The sequence below is a fragment of the Columba livia genome, chromosome 19, assembly GCF_036013475.1.
Source record: "Columba livia isolate bColLiv1 breed racing homer chromosome 19, bColLiv1.pat.W.v2, whole genome shotgun sequence".
NCBI lineage: Eukaryota > Metazoa > Chordata > Aves > Columbiformes > Columbidae > Columba > Columba livia.
In genome coordinates, this window is record NC_088620.1 from 3148693 (window position 1) to 3163648 (window position 14956).

The 14956-nt window shown below is 46.3% G+C and overlaps 1 protein-coding gene across 3 annotated transcripts in view; it reads right to left on the reverse strand.

Moving 5' to 3' along the window:
* COL5A1 (collagen type V alpha 1 chain) overlaps positions 1-14956 on the reverse strand; it is a 137851-nt gene that overhangs the window by 59459 nt on the left and 63436 nt on the right. For all 3 annotated transcript variants that reach the window (XM_013370608.3, XM_021279999.2, XM_065035641.1), the window contains exons 7-12: positions 14584-14832; positions 10897-11049; positions 10544-10600; positions 6741-6782; positions 6407-6469; positions 537-611 (exon numbers count right to left, since the gene is read on the reverse strand). In XM_013370608.3, coding sequence (XP_013226062.2) covers positions 537-611; positions 6407-6469; positions 6741-6782; positions 10544-10600; positions 10897-11049; positions 14584-14832 — 639 coding nt within the window. The remainder of the gene's footprint in view (positions 1-536; positions 612-6406; positions 6470-6740; positions 6783-10543; positions 10601-10896; positions 11050-14583; positions 14833-14956) is intronic.

A 14956-nucleotide genomic window follows, 5' to 3' on the forward strand; every position in this document is an offset into this window, starting at 1 on the left:
TCAAAGCAGACACAAAAAATAACCATTTCTTTAGCATCCTAGGACCAAGAAGGGCAACTCGGCACTTGCTAGATTCATGTATGACAAAAAAACAACGCAAATTAACCTCTGGTCATCAAAGGAGACCAGTTCATTCAGGTACTTACAATTTCAGCACCTACTCTGAAGAAGTTAAGAGGCTCCTCACCTTAGGAGGGAGAGTTCTGCTTGGTAATTGGACCCTTGGAAGTGTCTTCATTTGCTTCTTCATGACTTTCACCCTCTAACACCATGCCCAGCCTGTAGCATTTAAGCTTATTCGTTGTTTCTGGAAATTTAAACCCAGCTGCTCTGCGCTTTTGACCAGTAAAGAAGTTACAGTGCTTTGCAAAAAGTAAATTTACAAGGGGAACCATCTGGATCCATCTTTCATACCAAGGAAAATGTGTCCTTGGTGTAAAAGAGATGGAAGACTTCTACAGGAACAGGCACTCAGCAGTAGCAAAGCCAAGAAGCCCAACTCATTTAAATGCTCTTTTAATTATGCTGGTACTTACAGGCAACATAAGCATTGTCCCTGGTGGTCCTGGTAAACCATCTGCTCCTGGAAGACCTGGGCGACCAGGTGGTCCCTAAAGGAGGAGAAATAAAAGTAAACTTCTCTAGTGTCATTTTAGTCATGCCCATACATAAGTAGTCATGGCTGTAAAGGCATTATCAGGATACAAAAGACTCCCTATCTTGACAGACAGGCACTGAGCATGTAGGCATCCAAACTCTATGGCAAATTTTGTAGAAGCAGCACAGCTGTAAGCAGACAGAAATTCTCTTAGTAATTCCCTCTCCTTAAATCCTGCCCCTGCATTTCCAGGGTCTGCCACATGCAGTTTTTGAGTGAGCAATAAAAATCATTGACTTGTTCCAAGTCAATGGAATCAATGTCTAGTTAGGTCTGTTAAAACCCATTAAAAAAGTATAGGAAACGTCATAACTCAGGTCAGTGAAATAGAAATGTGGAAAGATAAATGCATTTCTGTACATGTTCAGTCATCTGGGTCATTCCATTTTTCTCTCTTCTGTCTTTTTATTTTAATCCTATGAGGCTACTTCCATCTATGATGGAATGACCCCGTCAGTAGCTGTAAATCAACAAAACTCCGAGGATCTCAATGGAGCTGTGCTGATTAACATCAGTTGAGTCTCTTTAACTTGTACTAAAGAAACGAGTATGCAGTAAAAGATATATTGATGAAGCTATAAATAATCAAATACAGCCAATTTTCTTAAGACAGCCCATAGATTATTTGTATTCCCAACTGCGTACTTAGCAAAAAGTGTAAGTTAACCCAAATCTGCACATCCATCCAGAAATCCTACATGCAAATGAGGGTGATATCCAACGATACTAATAAACCCATCTACGGAGAAACAAAGCTCTTGGAAGGGCAAGCAACAAACGTCTATATTAGTTCTTAACTTTTCAACCTGCTTAGAGCCCTCTAGCCCATATAGACACCAAATGAAAGTGAAAATAAAACCATGCCACAAGTCACAGATGCATATGGACACGCTACGGGGACATGGAAGAGCCAGACCTTGTCCCAGAAAGTCAGATGCTCACCCCACAAGGCAAAGGGAGGTGGACAAAGGTGGGAAAGGGAGGAGGGAAGAAGAAATAGTTAACAGAGTCCCTAAAAATCTAAGCATATAACAAAAAACCACTCGATACGTTATCCTTGCCCCACCATCTGCCAGCAGGACCTTGGTGCATCTCTTTGTTCTCTGTTCTTCCATTCCCTCTATATCACGTTCAACTTCACATTTCCCTTGTCATCTCCCTCTTACAAAGGAACCCAAAACATCCAGTCCAAAGCTTCAAGCACTAAATTAGAGCCCGGCACCAGGGCTGGGGTTAAGGGCTGTCTCTGCTCCACCCTGCCCCAGCATCGCTCTGGCCGGACCAGCACCACAATTACAGGGCAGAGCCGAGGGCTGCACCATGACCGGCCCAGAATAACAACGCTGCTCATGGCGCTGCAGCCAGTGATTTATCAGAAAAAAACCCAAAACAAATAAAAACACACCACCAGCAGCTCCCTCAGCGCCGAAGGGAGACTGCATAACACACCAGCCCATCTATTTTTCAAGACAAGCTCATGATGTTACATTCATGCTGTTTACTTAGTCTGGCCGACACAGGAGTCCCTGACTCCGCTGATGAGGTGCAGGGGGCAGTTCCATCTGTTGGAGCAGAAGCACAATAAATAATTTAGGCCGGAGTCATTTTATATAATAAACTTTCTTCCTTCTCCTTCAACTCTAGTCCTGCATATGACAGATCAGGAATGAGCTTGTTTATCTCTCAGTGTGTACTCTGCCTGACAAATGTCGATGCAATGCTTTTACCCATAAACGCCTCTATTTGTTTCAGGTTGGGTGTGGGAGGTCTTTTCCTTGTGGGGTGGAGCAGCAGGGGGCAATGGTCTGGAGAAAAATCAAACCCATAAAGCACTTTGTAAATTTAAATTCATGAATGCCTTTAAGAAATGCAGCATGCCAGACTCGCAGTTGGTGTAAATCTGTGTCACGCTTTTTATGTAAATAGAGATTTGCTGATATATAGCAGTTAGGGATGGGGACTTCAACTTTCATTTGGTGCAGTGCTCTAAAATGCTACACTGAGTGCAAACGCTAATGCAATATTTCAAGGAAATGTTTAAACTGAAATCTTGGTGTTTTACTGCTCAGGCTCCTCGAGCAGCAGCCACGGACAGAGTGGTGCCCAGCAGCCCACAGTGCTGAGCCTCAACATTTGCCTTTAATTGCCTCTCTAGGATTGCTTTTTCACCATTTTCAGTCCTGGTCAGAGAATTACACAACAGAAGATCTTTCTCGCAGTATTTGCTGTCTTTTAGGTAAAGCAGCGTTTGCCATCTGATGGAAAACAGGGCACCCTGAGAGCATCATGCCTTTCAGAACCCCAACAAGGAATTTAGGGACCTTTTACACTTTGGAGATGCAAAGCTGGACTCAGTGGGAATAAGTCCAATGGGACACAATGACTGCACAGCCTTGGGAGATATAGCCATGGTTTTGTGATCACCCCCCCCCCCCGAGACAGCCCTATCAAACCCAGAGCATGCAGACACCCCAGATTTCCAACACACAGCAGGGTCGGTGACAGAGCTGCAGTTTGCTCTGCTGCTGCAGCTCATTTCCTTCAAAGGAGCACATTTTCCCCACTTTCTCTATTCCAGTCTAGAGTACCCATGAAATAGCTCTCTGATCTCCTAAGTGCTATATTTCCTTCTTCCCACTGCTTGAAGAAACCTGCCTAAGTCATCCCAAACCACCCTCCCCACGATGAATCCTCCGAAACCTCCCACAAACAGGCTGCTCTGCAGCTTTGCCGGTGACGCAAGCTCTTCTGCACAATGTAAAATAACTGGGATAAACGAACAAACTGACAAGATGAATAAAACAGAGCTAAATGAGTGTTGGGCAATATTAACATAGCTGAATATTGTTGGTATATTAATTCTGTGCACCTGCTTGATTGCAAATAAAGACTATCAGATGCAGGCATAGGAATTGTTCCTCACTGTACACACGTCATGCAAATTCATGAGTTGCATGCAGGGTTAATAATAAACAAATTAAAAGAGAAGCTGCTCTAATTGGAAAGGGGTGTTTTAATACAGTTGCATTTCCTGGCTCTGCAAGTTTGTCGCTCCTCTATGCACAACATGCTGTTTACATTCTGTTCTGGACAGTCGGAAAAGCAGGATGTGCCGTCTGTGCTAGAATGCAAATTCCGCCTTTCATTTCAGGGTGTGGAGCAACTTCACTGGGGAGAGCGTGTCTGGTGCTGAGAGGCTTTGTGTGGCTGTTCAAGAGGAGCCTGGGTAGCAAATATCTGCAACTGCCCAGACAAAGAGCAGAGACACAGTCTCCTTCATCGCCAGGGTCAGCATCCATCCTGCCAGGCAGTGGAATTGTGTGGAGTAGAAGCACATCAAGGGAAGAAGAGAAAGCTGGGTAAAATGTAGGACCCATGCAGGATGAAGACCCACCAGAAGCCTAACAAAGCCACACAGCTCTCTGGACTAATCCTAGACTATATAGCAAGATGCAAAACACCACTGGGACCTTGCTCCGCTTGCCCATCCTCTCTGAAGTCCAGCACATAAAGATGCAGAGCCCTCCCCTGGTCCTTGTACGCCAGATGAACCAGGATTGTGGTGTGTGGAGGGTTAAACCAGCCTCTTGGAGAGGTGGCCCTGGCTCCCGGCCATGGGCTGAGCCCACCGCTGCGTATTGACTTTCTGAGCTCGCCGGCACTGATCGATGGAGCACAGTCAGGGCCTCTCGTTCTCAATCATGTCACAACCACAAGAACCGTTATTACTGTTGCATCAAAAAGCAATAAATACATCAGGAGTGTAGATAAGGTGGGGGTCTTTACAGCAATGCTCTGGGGGGGATGCGGGAGCGCGGCAGCCAGCAGACTCCAGCCAAGAGGCCCTGGGGACCAACAAGGCAAAGAATAGCCTTAATTAGACAAAAAAAAAAAAAAGGCAAGGCCACAGCACAAATCCGCAACAGCAGTTGCAGCAAATAGCTGTGCTAAAACACACATCAGAACAGCACAACACCCCTTGTCTATCCAGACCTTCCCATTTGAACACACTTATCTGTTTTTTCCCCACCTTGTCCAGGCAGAATCCAACCAAAATCTGCCATAAGAACAGGAAGCCCTACAAACACAGCCTGGGTCACCCCAGTTTATCCTTCCTGGGTACCCAGGAGGCAAAAGGGATGTGGTTCCCCATCTGGAAACCACGCGTTGGATGGGTGGAAGATGCTTTGGTGCACAAGAGCCTGTCCTGGGTAACAGGCTGCTTTATGTAACAGGAAAACATGCTTCGGACCTTGGTGATCAGATTAGGGAAGCGTTTTGCTGATAAGCAACTCCCTTCCTTGGAAAGGTGTTTGGCATTCACCGGGTGAAAGCGCTGACAGCAGCAGGATGTTGTGTGTCCGGGTACATCTCCTGTCACCTGTGTCACCACTGCTCGCCTCCCTCCTGTGCTTTCCAGGAGAAACTCTAGGAAAACAGCCCTCCAACCAAGCCTGCCTTCAGAAACACACCTGAATATTTTGCCTTTTTTTATCAGGACACCTCAGGCAACATCAAGCCACAGGCAGGGGCTGGTGTTAGGGCTGCGGGGAGCCCATTCCCCAGCTGAAAGAGCAGTATCTCTAGGAGCTGTTTTAAAAGCACACTTCACTGCCCTCAACATCAAGATGCGCAACGGCACCAAAATGGTGTCAAGCTCCAAGCTCCGTTTGTTTTGCTCATGCAATCTTGCTGAAATCAATGAATTTATTTGTGTGAGATGGTGGCTGGCACACATGTTCCCCTGTGACGCTGCAGCACCAGCCGGCAGCCCCGCACCGACACAGGTACCACTTCTCCTGCCAGCACAGCCCTGATTTTGCTCCATCAACCCAAACCAGCATTGCTCAAGGGTACTGTGTGAACGCTTCTAAGTTTCAGACCCAAGCTGAGAGGGAATAGGCTTGAACTGTGGGTGAACAAAGGCAAATGAGGAGTGTACTGGTACAAGGCTCATTTCGGAGAATCAGCTCAGAGAGCGGGTTTTAATTTTCGACATTGCCAAGCACATAGTTGCTGCTGGAATGGTGTTTGTGCATCACTTGCTGACCTGAGGCTCCAGTTCAGCATCTTCCAAAGCACAGACCATTCCTGATCCCAGCAGTAACAAATAAATACGCAACTCTGAGCAAACTGCAGTGTTAAACTGTAGGATTTGGGGTCACAGTCCACAAAAGTGCTTGGGAGCATCTGGTTTCAATGAGTAACCCCGAAGCTGGAGGTTTCTGCAGGCAGCAGTTTACACAGCAGTGGCTGCTATGGACAAAACTGATTTAAAGTGACATCAAAACTAAACATGCAAAACACTGAGTTACTGCATTGCTAAAGCACACAAATCAGTCTCCAGTGCTCGCTGGAACAGACCAATAATCCACCTAGAGAAAAGGCAAGATGCTGCACAAGAGCCACGTGGCCCCTGAGAACAGCCTGGGACACAAAATGAGCATAAAGACCCATAGTAACAACCTCGCTCCAACTGGTGCAAACAGAGAGCAGAAGGTTTATCAGCCTTGTACTTGGTTTGAACCTGGAAAAAAAACGCTTAATGCATTTGTCTAGTGTGACTGTTCCCCCACCTTTACCCCCGGATGCAAATGGCTGCCCTGAACCTTACCATAAGCTCTTTTTGGGGCTGACTCAGAGGAGATGGCTATTACAGGATGAGCAGCATTTTAGGGCTCCAGTGATACACCACAGTCCCACTTTGTGCACACCAAACACCCCAAGGATTAAAACACGGCTACTCACTCTCTCCCCAGGGTCACCCATTAAGCCCACAGGTCCAGTTGGTCCTGGGGGTCCTGGAAGTCCCTAGTGTAGAAAAGACAGGAAAAAAAACATAAGCCACAAAAGGAAAATGTGTTATTATTTATAACATATTCATACAACGAGCAGGAAAAGAATTAGAGCTTTCTGTTTGCTTTTGCACCAGGAAAATCAACCCTGAAGCGCTCTGGACACATGCATGGCATATGGAAGCAATAGGGCCCAGGACCAGCTGTGCGCTGAGACCTCCACCTGCATCCCGCACCAGGGACCACGCGCATCCTTCGGAGCAAGGTGTAGAGAAACCGCTACTTACTGCTGGGCCTTCGGGACCAGGTGGGCCTTCCACCAGCATGCCCTGAGCAAGAGGAATAGAAAAGTTATTAGCAAAGCACATCTTCAAAGTCACCTTGGCCACAGGGCTGGAGAGCCCAACACTCTATCTGTTCTTAAATGTTTCAGGTGTTGCTGGGTCAGGGCATCCCAGAGCTGAAGGGCTTTCACTCTCTCTGGGCATCATCTCCTGAGTCCCCATTGCCAGAGGAAGAAAAATCCAAATACTGTGTATTTGCAACACGCAGGACATGTGAAAACAGCCCTTTTGCCCAGCACCAAGCACAGGGTCACCTTCCAAACCACAACCCTTCTCCCTTGGCTCATGGGCAAGACCTAGGGCACATCCAGCCTTATGGGAGAAAAGCTCCTCTTCAGGAAGAAGCTGTTTCTAGACTCAAACACTTTAAATATATATACATATATATATTAACAATCAAATTGCAAGGGTGCCTTTTTTTTTTTTTTCAAATTACTTTCCCAGCAGACTGCACACTGTGATTTACTCTGTGTACCTAGGAAATCACTGTATGGGCAAAATGGCAGAATAATGTTATTCCATTTCTTTTAATCTAAATATTTTGTCATAACTTTAAATCAGGTCTATCACGTACTCACTAGAAATGAGCTTTTTTTTTTTTCCTCTCTCCTCATGGGTACTTAAAAGGCAGGAAAAAAAACCTCCCAATAAACCCAGCAAATGGTTCCCAGAGAGCATCAGGATGATGGGGGAAGTCTGGAGGAAGCAAGTGCAGGGACTGGTCTCTGGTCACCCTTGTCCAGTCTCCTGGGCTCAGCTCGGGTGCTAAAAGCCTTGGCTGACCCCACAGCAGCTGCTACTGCAGACGGGGCTGAGCTGAACGAATCCAAAATGTCTAGAAGAAAATCCAGGCATTCCTGCCCCAAAAGCTACGGTCTTTAAGCCCAAAAACAGGGCAAAACATGCTGCCACAAAGCATTCCTGCTTCCATTAGTGGAATGCATGTTTCTGCACCACTGATGCATGGCCAGTACTGTTTTCTGTCTTTGCGTCCATACTACTCATTATCACCTCGTTTAAAATCTGGCTTCCACTTCATCTGGATGCATTAGGAGAAATTTTCTGTTGCTGTTATTACAGAAGCGCCTGTGCAGATGTTCCTCAGTCATGAAGAATTTAAGTCATGGACTTCATCCTGTGCCCATTTTGACAGCAGTTTCACCATCTGCCATAGAAACATTGCTCTCTTCTGGGTGGGAACTTGGGGTGAACCCTACACAACGTTCCTCCAACCTGCACTAAGTATGAGCTATTTGCTCTTGGAGGCCACCAAGAAGAGCTGAGTTGTGCTGATGGAGGTGTCCTGTGAGAATAACACCCACTAAGCTCCTTTTTACACACATGATGAGGACATTGTGCAGGAAACCCCAGATGTCCCAGCAAACCTCTTCCTCTATGGACATCCCAGAGTCCACTGATAGACCAATGATGGTGTGTTGTGGTGCAGCAGACTCCAAAATAGAAACTAATAACTGTCTCTGGGTTGGTGCAGAGAGCCATGGGCCCACGTATGTCCCCCCAGGACATTTTTGGGCTGCTGGGTGCCAGCATTCCCACGGTCTGAGCTTACACAGCACTGAAGCTCAGCTTCCCATGGCCGGCTGCAGAGCCTCGGGATGCTCCTCCATATGCGAGAAGAGTCCAGGCTAATTAGCCAATTTGCGATGCAAACATCCTTGGCATCTTCCCATATTTGTCTGTTAGTTTATGTTGAGCTCTAGCTTTAGGGACATCTGGAGATTCCTCCACTGTTTATACAACCGCTGATCAACAGGAGCGACGGAGACGTGGAAGGGTTTTGGGACAAGGACCAGTGAGGGGATGCCACTGGGGGTGATCACCTTGGGGTGAGCAAGCAAACCAGGGATTTGGGACTGTCCTAGGGGAAAACAGGGTGTTGCTTCCACTCAATCAACCCCCAGGTGCTACCCACAAGTCAGCTAATATCACAGAAACAGCCCCAAATCTCCCTGCAACACACAAAGGTGCCATGCAAAGGCTGATCACACCCTCCCTCAAGGCAGGTGTGAGCATCAGGGTCCCCCATGAAGGACAAAGAGCTTTAAGGAGGTGAAGGCAGCCGAGTGTCCCCAGAGCTGGGATGTGGGGGTCCCCACCATCCTCCTCCATCCTCCTCACCCCCGCCTGTGCTGCTGCGCTGCCTCCAGCGAGCGTCAGCACCGAGCAAGGATTGAGGGACAGGCGGCTTGAAGGAAAACGAGAGAGAATCCAGCAGAATCCCACTTCTGCATTTGGCTTTTATTGCCCCTCTGCTGCAGCTCCCATCAAAAAAAAACCCAACAAACCACGCTAAAGAGCCCAGCAAATCTGAATTTGTCTCTGCTGAAGAGAAACTGCACGGAGAAGGAAAATGCAGCATTTGGTCTTGTTTACTTTCTGGCAAAAGCTATACATGCTCCAGTGTTTTGAAATAGTGAAGGGAGCCAAATTCTTTCTGGATGATTAAACTTAACTATTTTGTTCGCTTTGTGGCGTTTCAGATGGGTTCTGGACAGGGCAGGCTGGGTTCCTGCCCTTGTCTTTGTGGGGTTTGCACACCCCCAACAAGCAAATTACTCGCTCCTCCTTTTGTTTGCAGAGGGAGCGCGAGACCCAGAAAGGAAAATGAGGAAGGAAAGGTCGGAAATGCTTTTTATAAGGCATTTGCTCAGGTTTTTCAAGCTCCACTGCTGCACCCCAGCTCCTTCCTGCCCCCCCCCTTTATCTGCAAAAGTATCAGGCGAAAAAGGAAAGGGAGGAAGGATTTAAAGAAAAATAATGGCCTTGGAGGGATGGGAAGTGCCGCTGTGATGCTGGGCACCACGCTGGCCCTCGGCCAAGGAAAATCAGGTTAATTGAGTTGCTGGTGTGCAGCGAGCGTGCGCTCAGCCCTGCGGGGATGGTGCTCAGGAGAGGTGCCTGCAAGGACCCAGAGCCCCATTTCCAGCCCGGGGAGGAGACACGGGGGTACCACAGCATCCTGACATGCTGAGAGGGATGGACACACGGACATGAGCCAACAGACACCCTCTCTGAGCGACCACCAGCCATCCCCATCGCAAGGGCAGCTCCACCCTCACCTCCGGGCTGCTCGCTTGGGCACTCGCATTTTTACAGACTGCAAGGGGCATGGGTGGTTTATAACCATTTTTAGAAAGAAAAACAACCTCATAAAAAGACCAGGGTAGAATCATAAAGAAAGCGAGCGCTGGGTTCCACTCCTGGGTTTCTCTGGAAGTGGAAACTGGTAGGATGGTGGAGCAGGAGCAAACCTCTCCTCTCCCAGAGCTCTGTGCAGGGAGAACCCTTTTATTTCCACAGAGATAAACCTATTAGCTGCACAATTAAAGCCAGCCCCAAGCTGTAAATTCAGGTCAGGATACGACCTGGCCACCGGCTGTGGTGCATTTCAAAACCCCAGAGAGAAGAGACATGCCCTCTGTCCAGTGCTTCAATTCTAAAAGGCTTAGGTTTTATCTTGGTAAAAGAGAGATTTCATGGGAAATTTTACACTTTCTTCATAGTTCAGATTGCTTCTTGAAGTTTTTAGAAAAATAGTAGCTACTATGTTTTATATTTAAAGTTTTTAAATTAACCAAGTAATTCTTCCATGGGAAATTTTCCATCTTCCTCCCAGCTGCGGCACTGAGAGCATCAGGCCACACCAAACACACCCTTGGTACATTTTCCCCTGTGAAAACAAAACAAATCAAGCCAGGCACCAAAAGAAACCAGATTGTCCTTACCGGCTCAATAATCGCAGGTTCGCCCTTCTGTCCCTTCTCGCCCCGTGGGCCACCGATCTGCAGCACACAAGGGAAACACAAAGCCAGAGAGTCAAAAAAGGCATCACCTGCATCAGCATCACCACCCCAAGCAGGACTGGGGTCCTGGGACAACCTGCAACCAAAGGACTCCTGATGTTTGTGTAGAAAAGAAATGAGGCAGCTCCTGCTCATCCTGTGCAACACACACACCCCACAGTGGGTGAATCCAAGCGAGATGCTCTCGCTGGTTTTTGCATTGCTAATCTCTATGATAAAGGGAAAATAAACATTTTGAACTAGGCTTATGTTTGATGGAAAATTAACCCTCTTACCCCTTCGTAGATGGTGTCCTGGTTAGCAGGCATGCCAGGGCCAATATCAGGAGAGACTGTTCGGTCGTAATAGTTATCATAATAATTCCCATCATATTCTTTTATTGTTTCCTCGGTGAAATCTTTATCTAGGTTGTCTCCTCCTTGAGTAGCCTGGAAGGAAAAAGGCAGCAACATGTCAGGTTGCAAATATCTCTGGGCTGCATGTGCTGGAAATAGAAGGGAAAGACTAATAAGAAGAGGGAAATGCTTTATAATAATAGTCGCAAATAAAAGCACAAGGAAAGCTGAATTCTGGAGTTCTAAGGTCTCCAGTGATCTCCAAGGGTCTTCAGTGGCAGACAAGAAGGAGGGAGCATCTTTATGTCTAAATGTACACCCTTGGATTCGCCAGGATTTCTGTGTTGATCCCTGAAATAACCTTGTGAATCTAACAGTTTGAGTGAGGAAAACAAACCACAGCACGAATCAACAGCTCACATCAGGAGGATCCAGCAAACTCGTAAGGTCTAAAGGAATGGAAGGCTTCAAACTTCAAGCCCTTCTCATCTCTCGCAGCTTCATTATTGCAGACACTAGATTATTAAGCGTAAGAAGTCACACGTCCAGTCCTATATTTAAAAAGCACGTCAAAAGTGCAATGTGTCACTATGAGTATGCCACTGCAGGAGGAAATGTGGAAAAATCCAAGTTCACTTCTACAAAAAGCCCTCCTGTTTGTTTAGTCTGGGATCCAAGCTGTGGTTGTGCTTGTCCAAAGAGCAGAGGCAGAAATCTTCACAAATCCGATGCATTAATCCCTGAATCCTTTCTGAATCCTTAGAGCAACAGCTGCTATGGACCACACGAAGGACAGCTAGACAAGTCTCAGTATTTCCTTGCTTGTCTCCATACCCCTGTGCTTTCTGCAGCCTGGCAGGAACCATTTCTTGGCATCCTTTATACTGAGCAGCATTGTGAAAAACAACATGTATGGATGATCTTTTTGTTTGTTTTTATCCTCATCCAGGTAACGACTAAAATCATCCACAAATTGAATTATTTCTAGTGCTTCCCAGGGAAATTATCTCCTCATTACTATGAATTCCAAATCACCTAAACGCCTCCACCACTTCCAGACTTTGTTTCTCTGTCAAAAATGCTCAGAACCCATCCAGATCCAAGAGGTTTTAAAGAATAAACCCAGTGCTAAGGCAATCATTGCTCTGCCGCCCCATCATCTTTGACCTCCGCAAATACCAACTGGTCTTTGCAGAAATCAGAGCTTGGAAATCACTCAATTAGAAAACTTGGAGAAGTTAGCATTATTTTTTCTTTCTACCGTTCAAACGGATCCAGCGCTATGACACAGCTTTTATCCTCTTTGAAATCTTTTATCTAGGTTTACACTTTGAAACCTTAAAACCTGTTTATCTTGCTATAAAGCTTTTGGGGATAACATAAGCTTTTTTCAAACTCCATTTCTTGAAATGAACATCAAAAACATCCGGTTTGATATTTTGATTAAGGTCCCCAAAGTCAATTTGCATGGAAAGATATGATATTTTGAATAACTGGGCAGAGAAGGAGGAAAGTTCTCCATGCTGAGAGCTGCAAGTGTTAGGTAACCTGAATCATAAAACAGCCTGCAAAGAGAAGAGGAGGTCCAAAAATCAGTGTGCAAAATACCGTGACTCTCCTGCGCTGATAAAAAGCTTCATTTAAATCACCTTTTAGTCTTCCTCTTTGAGAAGCAGTGTAGATATGAAGCCATGGTATACGCATCTGGACAAGTAAAGCAAACTGCCTGATGAATAGCAGGCAGTCAACAAAATATATCTGTCCCCAGCTCCTGCTGTTCACGGGAGTCTTGCTGCCTCCTAAATCTCAGAATTGCTTCACTGGCATTTATCACAGAGTTATTGGCCACAGCGAAAGCCAAGCCCAGGGGAGCTCAGTGACTACACCTGGCTCCAAACCCCCTCACACAAAGTTTCTATTGTGTAAAACTAAATCCTCTTTTAATTCCACTTTTGTAGAATAAGAGTCTTCCCAAAATATAGGCAGGTGAACTTCAACAGTGATGGACACAGCTCTGGGCATGGATGCTAAAAATGACCATTCTGCACCAGACCAACATGATTGTGTTTGGTCCCAGGACCTACAGACAGATTCGCTGGAGCAACTGGAGCAGGACAGTCCTGCAGCCCTCTCCATCCAACGCTGCCTCTTTTGGAGCTGCTGGACCCGGGCAATTTGGACTCTTCTCACCCACAAGATGCTTTGCTGAGCTTTCACATGGAAAGCTTCACCGTGTGTTTCCCTACCTGAACTTTCCTCCTCTTCTGCTTCCTTTTCCTAAGAACTAAAGTGGCCCTGAAGCCTCTTAATTCCTCTTCCAAATTTTTTAAGGTCCCGCCATGCAATCTTTAATCCCTCTCTATTAGAAAGTTCAAGCGTGGCCAAAGATTTCTGGCTCTTTGTCAGGAAACAGAAAAGTTCCCCGATCCGTGGGTTTCCTCAGGTTGGCGCTCACTTCCTCGATACACTGGAGCCTCTTCTGGTTCCCTCTGTGTAATTTTGGCCTGTACAACCTCCTCCCCATTCTTCATCCCCCGCTGGCCGGACCCGCTGCCCCCACATCACCAGCTCCCCTCCCGCCTGGCTGCAGCTGCTCAGCTCTTTGCTTGGACTCTTTCCGCGACACCTTTCCATCCAAGCTTCCAGGTCCAACTCCAAATACGCTGGCCAGCTTTTGCTGTCTCTTTTGCCACCCTCCCGCGCCTCCCAGAAAGCCTGGAGGTTTTTTTGACAGTCCCATAACTGAGTAAATCATCTCCAGTTGAGGAGGAACGGCAAAACTCTGCCAAGTCCCATCCTACCTCCCAAGAAACATTACCCCACTATCAACTCCCCTTGCTGAAGCTCCTGGACAGTGAGGAATTTCCCTCATCTAGCCTCATTATTTCCTTGCATCGTGGACTACACAGTACACAGCTGTATGACAATTATCTCAGCCTCATCTAAGGATGAATCCAATGTCCATCTATCTGAGCACGGACATAAAAAGCAAGAACTGGGCAAGTCTTAAGGATAGAAGAGTCTCAATATATTTCAGCTGAAGTGTATTAAAGTGTAACTAAAAATGTAATCGCTCCAACAATCAGCTGTGGGACCTGGACCGGTCTCATCCTTGAGCAGATCTGTGCATCAAGAAGAGAGGCTGTCTGGCAAATGCAGCAGTTGGAAATCAAAGGTCTGTCCCAACATTGTAATTAAAATAAAAAAGTTTCAATCTTAAAAACATAAAGACACTATTCAGTGGGAACGACAAAATGAAAAATATTGATGCTCTCCATCAAATCAACATTTTAAGGCTTTGAAATAAAATGCTTTTGCTCAGATTTTAACACCAGCCCTCATTTTTCTTTTTGTCAGACAAGCACTTCACACAGGGAAATGCAGATGTCAATATGAACAGATTTTTCCAGGGGAATAATCTTTAACCAAATTCTAAATATGTGTTTCACACCCTGAAATATCTGGAGTGAAAATATTTTACGAGAAACTTCCTCTTCCAACAGCTGCCCAAACCACTTACAGATTTACCATATGGATGGTTCACATCTCCTTTGCTCTCAGGGCTATGAAATACCAGAATTCATAAAAAGAAAAAAAGCAAAAGGAAAAAGCATTCATTAAAATTACATCGGTCTCGTTGTAGGTGATGACGGTACTTGTGGGGAGTTCGGCTTCCACGGCATTTTCAGTGAGTCCACCCTGGGGATCTACTTCTTCATTGTAGTTGACGTCTTCATAGGGCAGAGGCGTGAAGTACTCTTCGTTAATGGTCTCATAATTGTACTCATCCACGAGAGGATCATCCACCGTCGCATCCCCTTTCGTCCGCTTGCTGGGGTCCCCTCCATCAGGTGATGGTGTGGGAGCAGGATAGTCCTATTACAGAAATAAAACGCCAGAATCAGAGAAATAAAACCAAAATTCAGCAGCATCCTCCACCTCCCCCTCTATCAAGGTGCCATTTATCAACCACAGCTTTGCCACGACCCCGTGTTGGTAC